Raw genomic sequence first — 9,621 nt, 5'->3', positions numbered from 1 at the left:
TTGTCATAACCATGTGCCGTCACATGGTGGCAATGCAGCATAATCAATGATGCATGGCCGGCATTGGTACCATTGCCGTCTCTGTTTCTGCAGATAAGAATGTTTCATGACAAAGCTGTTGTCCCTTTCCTTTACGCTGGATGTCACTATTGGATCAGCTGTTTGTGCAAAACTGTTATGCTGACCTTCACATCCCCTCCCCCAATCTGCCTGCCAGGTCTGCACCATCATGTGTGCTGAGGCAGAAGCATGCATGTGTGAATGAGGCTGTCTGCTGCTCCACCTCCTCCCCGTCTCCCTCCTTCACCATCCTTTGCGCTGCATTTTCCTGCAGGAGACTCGTCACTGTGGCTGAGGCTGTCACAGCCATAACAGCTTCAGCATCAGCATCATTTCCTCATCTGTCTCAGCAGCATCCACTCCATCCTGGAGAGCATTCATTTTTCACAAGCGCACACCCCCTTTTACCTCTCTTTCCTCTAGATTTTTAACTCACATCCTAGGTTCGTTTACCCTGTCGCATCTCCCTCTTCCCTTCTGCTCAACTCAACAGTCTCCCTCACCACCATCCACTCTTCCATAGCACCGCTCAGCAAAAAGCAGGCAAGCTGTCTCTTCTTCCTACAAAAGCGTCTCTTAGCTGGACAGCTGGTCTTCCACTGTCCCTCTGGAGGATGATCCTGTGGATGAAGACAGAGGAGATGGCCCTCGGTGAGCTGCTAGTGAGACTGAGGACCGTCACCCAAAGCATAGGTGGGTGGCAACGACACAATCGGAAGCAGCTCTTGTCTCTGGTCATTGTATTTTTTGCTTGCTGAGGATGTTGCATGTTGATCTTAAACATAGACATAGGTGAAAATACTATTACTAAAATGCAGACACAGTAAGAGACATATTATTCCTTTGCCTTGATGGAATCAAGTCCAAATGGACATCAAAACAAAAGCAGTTTACAAAGCCAATGCAGGATCACAATGTCGAAGCGTGTTGTACAGGAAACCACACAAGCTTGAATGTGCTGCTGTTCATGATCATTCTGCCTCAAGACATGCAGGTGCTTAGTCGGAATACGATTTTATCCTCTGAAATAAAATCTGGTTCATGCTGACATTAAAGAGATATTAAAGTATTTACAATGCGGATAAACAGAAATACTATTGCATGAAAAGCTGTCTCATTTTTTTACAGAAACGCAGGCTGTACACAGGGTGGTTTGTGTTGTGATACACTACCTCACTAACCCCAATTGTAGTACTCCACCCTAGAAAACTATAGTGTGTGGAATATGTCTGATTAGCAAAAGTGTTTTTAAAAAATGAGACACAATGACCTTCCTCTGTAACCGTAGAATGATTATTTAACATAACCTTTTCATTTCCGAATATTCGCACGGTTTCTTTTACTGATTTTGCTGTTAGGTCTGCCTTCCTGAGCTCCCCTCATGGTGTTTTTGTGGTTAGACGGCTTTTTTTCTACTCTATATATGACGTTCTCCTGCTTTTGCAGCTTCTTGATTTATCGCCACCAAATCAAGGACAGACGTTTCTCCTGTGCTAAATTAATGCCACTGATGTGATTTGTGATCTTTGCTTCTGGTCCCTTTTGATCCATTTATAGAGATCTCCCCTAATCCACTCACTGCCAGCACACAACCACTCTAATAAGCATGAACGCACACATGCACAGCCTGCACAGCCTGCACAGACAACCTGCCAAACACTTGGGTGTGTTAATATTTTATTTAATGTTTGTAAAACCTTACTTAGAAAAGCCTACCCTAAAGAGTTATAGCTTTCAGACCCTCATTTCATTTTGCACCTGTACATGTCAAGCTAAAGTGAGAGGAAATAATGTTTTACTAAGTGCATTTACTGGTTTCCCCTTTGCATGGTTTCATTTTTAAGATGATGAAAGCATGGCAGTAGTGAGTGGGTGGACTTGACTAAGGAGGGGGGACTTGGCTATGCCCAGGCTAGAGGAATGAAAATGCAAAGACTCTAAAGGCAAATCAAGAATTGCATCACTCTACTTAGCTAAAATCAAAATGAAAATAAGGTCATATTGTTCCTGGGGGTTTTTAAGTTTGCAATACTATCCTAAAACTGTACATTAATCCAGTCCCTGGTAGCTGTTTATAAAGAAGTGTGACAGGAATTCGCTGTGGCAGGAGAATGAGAGCAGCAATCGGCTCAGAGAGGAGAGTAACGCTGATCACAGAAGACAGCAGAGAGGAAGGGAGAGTGAGGAAAAGGGAGATTCGGGGAATTGAGTCAGCTAAGGATGCATAGGATTTAGCATCATCTAACTTGAAGAACTGTTTTTTTCTTCTTGTTTTTCTCTGATCCATTCTCTGATGGATGTTGCATTGTACACTGTAGAAAGCTGAAGTATTAATTGCTTTTTTTTTTTGTCCCTTGGGGAATACTGCACTCCTGTCTGTTTCAACTTCTGGCTGCTGGCTGTCTTTGCAGCGTCATTAGCATGAGTGCAACACAACGTGATATAAACCAAAAACATCTATTTGGATCATGACCTGTAGCTGAGTGCATTTTCCTTTTTTGGTAAAGATGATGGGTGATCCAGTTCATTCGTCAATGTAGTAAGCTGTGGGTGGACAAGAGTCGTTTTTTACAGCTTATTCAAGGGAGAGAGAAAATAAAATATTGGGTAAATGGTAGCTTTTCCTAAATGCAATTAAATAAAGCTAACGGATTTTGATCAGATTGTTGCGAATTACACTTATACAGGTAATAAACCAAAATATTAGACACATCAAAACTTTGACCTGATGATGGTGCTAGAATACAGGTTAAAGGATCACCACGGTAATCATTCTAAGGGACGTGTGCGTGGGTCTTTGTGTAGGTGTGTGAGCCTTTATGGCAGTTTATTAAATACTTAGATGTTCACTCACAAAATCACAATTAAAGACACCTGTTGTTTTCGTACAGGAAGTCATGGGATCACTAGCGTCATGTGTAAACCATGAAATTTCATGGCAGTCCTTTTAACAATTGTGGAGGTTTTCTAGTACAATAACACTGATGAACCAATCCACAGCACCATGCTCAGTAATTTAATTGGCAGAACCATTAGTCAGTTAACTGAAAGGAAAACAGTAGGTTAACTACGAATATAATACTTAGAGCCATAATCACTGGAAGCCTCTTTCTGACTTTCTAACTGGGCATTTGACCTACTTCCAGCTGATTTAAAAGGACACATCTAGTTCACTAAGTCACAGGTGTCGGCTTTTCCAGCAGGAATGTGTTCTTCTGCAGCTGGTGAAGCTTAGGGGGGCTGTTTCTTTATTTTTTATTTATCGTGCAGCACACGCATGCAAGCCAAGTGGAAGAGGCTTATTATATATTGCGTGGGGGAGTTTATGGCTTGGAAGGAGCTGACTCTCATGAACCTTTGCTTGAAAGCAGTCCATCTATCCCATGAGTATGGTTACATTTTGATAATGGTCATTTGTAACTGAGCAGATTTTTCACTGTTTCATTGATGGAACATTAACTCAACAAGGAGGTGTATAAATCAAATACTATATTGTGTCAGGTTCCTTTTTAAGCTAAAGGTCAATGGTTCATTCTGCCCTAAGTGGGCTATGCTGTTCATCCTTAAAGGCAGAGCAGGTGTATAACCAGATGGATCCAGCAGGCAACTATCAGCTTCCAGCTAGCCAGCCATGCTCAGAGAGATATAGTACCTAGGGATAGCAAGAGTGGTAGTAAAAGCATTCTAAATTTGTCTTTTGCTAGTTACAATTACTGTTTCATGTAAAACAAAATCTAATGTATCACTATATATATCCACCACTTTTATTACATTAGTCTTGATACAGCCTCTGCCACCACATCAGATCAATTGCTCTGGGCTCCTTTGATCAGCTCCATCACCTAGTGGGGGTGGGGGGTCATAGTTTGGTCCCGCCTTCACTGTTGTGATTGGTGTGGGGGTAGGGACAGGCTTAGGGCGTCGGGGGGTTCCCCGGAGGCATCTTCCTTGGGGGGCTCAACCCGGGGTAGCGGTCATGTCCGGTTAGGGGCTCTGTTGGCTCTCAGGTGACTGTTTCCTCGCGGCTGCGTGCAGCGGGGCTAGGGGAGGGTCTGTGCTGATGGACGTGGGTTACTGACCTGGTAGCCTGGCTGCCCCTGGGTGGGTCCGGGATGGGCGTGAGGTTCTGGGGGTGCTCTGTCTCTGGGCTGGGACCCGGACCGGGCCTCGGGGGCTTGGGTCCTGGTTGGTGTGTTGCCGGGGTTGTGGGCAGGTGGGTGCATGGGGGCCCAGCCCTGGAGCAGGGTGCCGCCGGTGCATCGAGCCACCTGGGGGGCTCTTCAACTGGTGGGGGAGATTGTCACATCTTGCAGGAGCTTTCCTCTCCTCAGGAGCTCCCTCTGCAGGAGGGGGAGATACAGGAGAGGTGGAGGAAGATCTCAGCCTGGGTGTTTATTGTCTTATGTAGTCTGGAAGATGAGTGGATGGTGGGGTGGGTGCAGTTTTCTCTGTGGTGGGGTTGGGTGGACTGTCCCGGGCTCTGTGGGGCCGGGCGGCGCTGCTGCACTGGGCCCCGGTCTGGATGGGCCTGGGCCCCCTTTCCCTGGCGGGTCACGGAGTGTGGGGGTGCCTACTGGGGTCAGCGGGGGAGCTGGCCCCAGGGAGGGGTCACTTGCCCCTCCCTTCCTTCCCTCCCCATCTCCAGCTGCCTCCCTCTTCCCGCTCCACCACAACCACCCACACATGCAGGGCCTTGGAGTAGGGGTATGTCACCAGGGTGCAGAGGAGGCTACCCCCCCCCCCCCCCCCCCTGTCCCCTTCTGGCTGCCTCTGCCTCAATTTTATCCCACAACTTAGACATTCACATTACTCACACTCTCATTACACATACATATAGGATCTTGGGGGTGGGCACGATGCACGGAGTCCAAAGTACCATCAGGGTGTACACCCCACCCCTGGCATCGTTGCCCACCTCTCAATTTTAAATACACATAGACATTGAGGGCTAGCAGGAGGGACCATGCGCTTACCTGCTGCTCTCTGGCAGGTAGCTCCAAGCCCTCCTGGGTTTTAAATGCACCTTAAAACACACATGCATCAACACTACAATGAGCGGCTGGAGGGAGGTTTGGAGTCTTCTCTCACCCCCATTCTCTGCGACCTGCTGGAGCAGGGAGGCTAGGAGGAGGAGTTGGCCGTCCGACTGCGGTCTGGAGTGTGGAGCCTTCCTGCTGCTGCGGAGTCGGGGCGGTCTGCCTCCCCCCACCGCAGGGAAAAGGGAAACACCACCTGGGTCTGGGTGCAGTTCCCCCCTCCAGAGGCGGGGGCACCTAGACCCGGTTTGTAGAGTACGCTTGGGGAGTGTGATCGTGTGTACAACGTCTCTTTATGTCTGTCTCCACGTTGGTTGAGTGTGGAGTAAGTGCATATGAGAGCATGAGGGTGGGAATGGATGTTTGTATCTGTGTGTGCCTGTATGTCTGTGTCTATATGTCAGGTTGGGTGTCAGGCGCCACCTCTCTGGGGACATCTCAGGACCTCCAAGGTTTGGAGGCCTATCTCCCCCTACCACCACTTCCCCTGCCAGTGGCGGACCCCCTCAGACATCGGTGCGTTGGTGGTTCTTTGTGTCCGGGGGTGGGCGTCCAGGTACACACCGGCTCACTCCTTGGCGGCCGCTTATCGGGGCCTGGAGCCTGGGGCTCGCTCGGGCCACTTCGGAGGTGGGGTGCCCCCGGCCTCTCGGCCTGGGGCTCGGTCACTCAGGCGCAGCTGGCTGCCGGCGGAGCTCACGGGCGCGTCACTGCAACTCCCCCTGGCTTCTGCTCCGCGGCTGCTGAGTGAGCCCTCATCTGGGACTCTCCTCAGCTCTTTCCGGGACAGTGGCGCAGCTGCCCCTCTGTTGGTCTTCCTTGGTCTCTTGTGTTCTGGGGGCCTCTGGATGTCTGGAGTTTTGATCTCCTCCACACCTGCTTCATGCCCTGGAGGACGGGGCTGTGGCCCCCCCACACCCTCTAGCAGATCATTACATGAAGGAACCTTTTAAAAAAAACAACAACAAGCGCGTCCATGCTCACAGGTGTACACACGGGTGATCACACCCACAAACTACACCCTTTTTGGCTCCTACCTCAAAGCACACTGTGTTCTGTTGATCTTATGTGCTGCACAATAATGTTTAACATTTAGTATTTACTGTCATATTCCCATATATCATTGTGATGTTGTTTATTCTATTACTCTTGTTCTCTTCTGCTTGCTTTCTTTTTTCTTTCTCAGCAGGTGATCCAGGTGATTGATATATGCATTTTTTTTTCTCTGCCCGTTCTGTTGGTTTTTGTCTTTTGCCCTTCTCCCCCGTCCCTCTTCTCAGCTGTTTCTCTTTCCCTCTTTCTTTCTCCCCTTCTTTCCCCCAGTCAAGTCTGTCCCGTATTCAGTAAGTGAAAATAAAATAAACAATAAAAGGTGAATCAAATGGACCATTACGGCAAGGCTGGGATGGTCAGTTTGGTAAAGTAAATCCGTTGGGCATCTTTCTTTGCCTTTAGACAACAATTCTGAGGGCAAAAGAGCTAAACGGGACAGGCAAAAAAAAAATATATATATATATATATATATATATATACACTCAACAAAAATATAAACGCAACACCTTTGTTACTGCTCCCATTCCCCATGGGATGGACGTAGAGACCTAAAATTCATTCCAGATACACAATATAACCATCCCTCCCAAACAGTGGTCACAAATCAGTCCAAATGTGTGGTAGTGGGCACATCTGCTATATTGAGATAATCCATCCCACCTCACAGGTGTGCCACATCAGGATGCTGATCTGACATCATGAGTAGTGCACAGGTGTACCTCAGACTGCCCACAACAAAAGGCCACCCTGGAATGTGCAGTTTTTTGCGCTATTGGGGGTCTGGGGACCCAGAACCGGTCAGTATCTGGTGTGACCACCATTTGCCTCATGCAGTGCAACACATCGTCGCATGGAGTCTATCAGATTGTCAATTGTGGCCTGTGGAATGTTGGTCCACTCCACTTCAATGGCTGTGCGAGGTTGTTGGATATTCGTGGGAACTGGTACACGCTGTCGTATACGCCGGTCAAGCACATCCCGAACATGCTCAATGGGTGACATGTCCGGTGAGTATGCTGGCCATGCAAGAACTGGGACATTCTCAGCTGCCATCTGCCCTGAACAATGTGAACCATGATTCATCCGTGAAGCGCACACCTCTCCAACGTGCCAGACGCCATCGAATGTGAGCATTTGCCCACACAAGTCTGTTACGGCGACGAGCTGGAGTCAGATCAAGACCCCGATGAGGACGACGGGCATGCAGTTGAGCGTCCCTGAGACGGTTTCTGACAGTTTGTGCAGAAATTGTTTGGTTGTGCAAACCAATTGTTCCAGCAGCTGTCTGGGTGGCTGGTCTCAGACGATCTTGGAGGTGAACCTGCTGGATGTGGAGGTCCTGGGCTGGTGTGGTTACACGAGGTCTGCGGTTGTGAGGCCGGTTGGATGTGCTGCCATATTCTCTGAAACGCCTGTGGAGACGGCTTATGGTTGAGAAATGAACATTCAATGCACGGGCGACAGATCTGGTTGACATTCCTGCTGTCAGCATGCCAATTGCACGCTCCCTCATTGCTTGTGGCATCTGTGGCATTTTGCTGTGAGACAAAACTGCACATTCCAGGGTGGCCTTTTGTTGTGGGCAGTCTGAGGTACACCTGAGCACTACTCATGATGTCAGATCAGCATCCTGATGTGGCACACCTGTGAGGTGGGATGGATTATCTCAATATAGCAGATGTGCCCACTACCACACACTTGGACTGATTTGTGACCACTGTTTGGGAGGGATGGTTATATTGTGTATTTGGAATGAATTTTAGGTCTCTACGTCCATCCCATGGGGAATGGGAGCAGTAACAAAGGTGTTGCGTTTATATTTTTGTTGAGTGTATATATATATATATATCCACCACTTTGGGATACACTGAAACATTTACTAAATGAGACCATTTTGAACAAAAGTTTCAGTCTGGACGACTGTAGTGTAGAGAAGATTTCAATCTGCAGTGGTTTATATTTAGCAGTGTGGCTGTGTCCTGTGACCTTCCTCTAATGTACATGAAACCCCAGAGGCAGGGACAGAAGCAGTAAGACCTTGACAAAGAATAGAGCATCAGTATAACTTTGATTAAATAGAGAAGAAATCATGAAAGGTGGACCTGAGGTGAAGATGGTGATATGCTGCAACTGCAGTCAGACTTAAAAAGTAGGCCCTATATAGGATTTGTCATTTGTGTAGAAGGGTATCAGCTAAGCCATCAGCTGATCAGCTTGGACTGCAGCTGAGCTTGACTTTGAGAAAATGCAATGCTCGATTTGAGGTCCCCAGACGATGAATCCTAATGGCTTTGGTGATCCCCGGTCAAAGTGTGTGGAGCACAGAAGAAAGCACCATTATTAATAAGTGTGCATTTGTGGTTTTTAGTTAAATGCCCTGACAACTTTTGGAGTTTTTTTCATGACTGTAGACTCTTTACTTATTTGTGCTCTTTGCAGGTTTTACCACATTGGGTTATTGCTTTGGTCTGTATGAAGGAGAGGAAATTTAAGTTGTCAGTTCATCAGTTCATTCCCTGAAGCTCAAGCACACTTGGGTTATCTTTGTCTGATATTAAAATGTATTTAATCTAAAATATGTTAACTGTGAGAAATTAAAAAATAAAAAATAAAAAAACAGGAAGAGAGAGAAAATAAGTTTTCACAGCACTGTATGTAAGTATGTGCCCAAACACCAAAAGGGTAATAGAAAGTTAAGTATAGGAGGTGGAATATGTCATAAATGGGGGATAAGACATGATTAATAAGAAGACAGGGATGGAGGGATGAGGTGGAGATTAGGGCTGAATGTCTGTGATGGCCAAACCCTTGTCCACACTCTGAAGTCAGTAACTCTTGTATTTTCATTTCTTCATTTGAACATAGTAACACACTTTAGTTTCCGATAACTTTATTGATTGGTTTGGATACATCTGTTCTATTTGTGAGCGCGCACATTTAGTTTACTTATGTATTCATATCACTTCATTACTTTGATTTTTGACTAACCTTTTTCTTTTTATTTCTTACCTGCCATCATCCCTGGGAGTTCCTGGACAAAAGATGGTAGCCAGGGTTTGAAACCACTAAATGCAAAAAGGGATAATTGGACCACACCGCCACTTCCTACTGAAGGGGAGAATGTGTGTTTTCTTTCATTTAAAAACAAAGTATTTGTATTAAATTAAATATTTGAGTTTAGGGTTTAATGGTTTTGATTTTCTTCTTTAGTGTTTAGTTTATTAACAAACTAGATTGTACTGCATTGTGTTGTGATTTATGATTGTGTTTGTTTGTTACCCCCTCAGTCATTTGGTTTGTTGTTTGCAGTCGTTGCCTGAGTTCAGTTTTGTTTCTTTGACCTCTTTTATGAGCTCAACATTTATTACTTTTGTAAATATAATTTTGGGGGGTTAAATAAATGAAAACCATATTTTTTTAATAATTCCTGGGACGACTCCTGTTTTTCAACTCGGTCCATCACAATGTCACT

The 9,621-nt window shown here is 46.3% G+C and overlaps 1 protein-coding gene across 1 annotated transcript in view; it reads left to right on the top strand.

The window, feature by feature from the left end:
• The first annotated feature begins 337 nt into the window (after positions 1-337).
• mcf2lb (mcf.2 cell line derived transforming sequence-like b) overlaps positions 338-9,621 on the top strand; it is a 55,263-nt gene continuing 45,979 nt past the window's right edge. Inside the window, exon 1 of the mRNA XM_080290381.1 lies at positions 338-753. Within this exon, the coding sequence (XP_080146507.1) occupies positions 675-753 (79 nt within the window). The 5' untranslated portion in view covers positions 338-674. The remainder of the gene's footprint in view (positions 754-9,621) is intronic.

Source organism: Astatotilapia calliptera, chromosome 16 (assembly GCF_964374335.1).
Source record: "Astatotilapia calliptera chromosome 16, fAstCal68.1, whole genome shotgun sequence".
Classification (NCBI taxonomy): domain Eukaryota; kingdom Metazoa; phylum Chordata; class Actinopteri; order Cichliformes; family Cichlidae; genus Astatotilapia; species Astatotilapia calliptera.
Note: the sequence above shows the minus strand (reverse complement) of the source record. Positions and strands in the feature narration are given on the sequence as shown.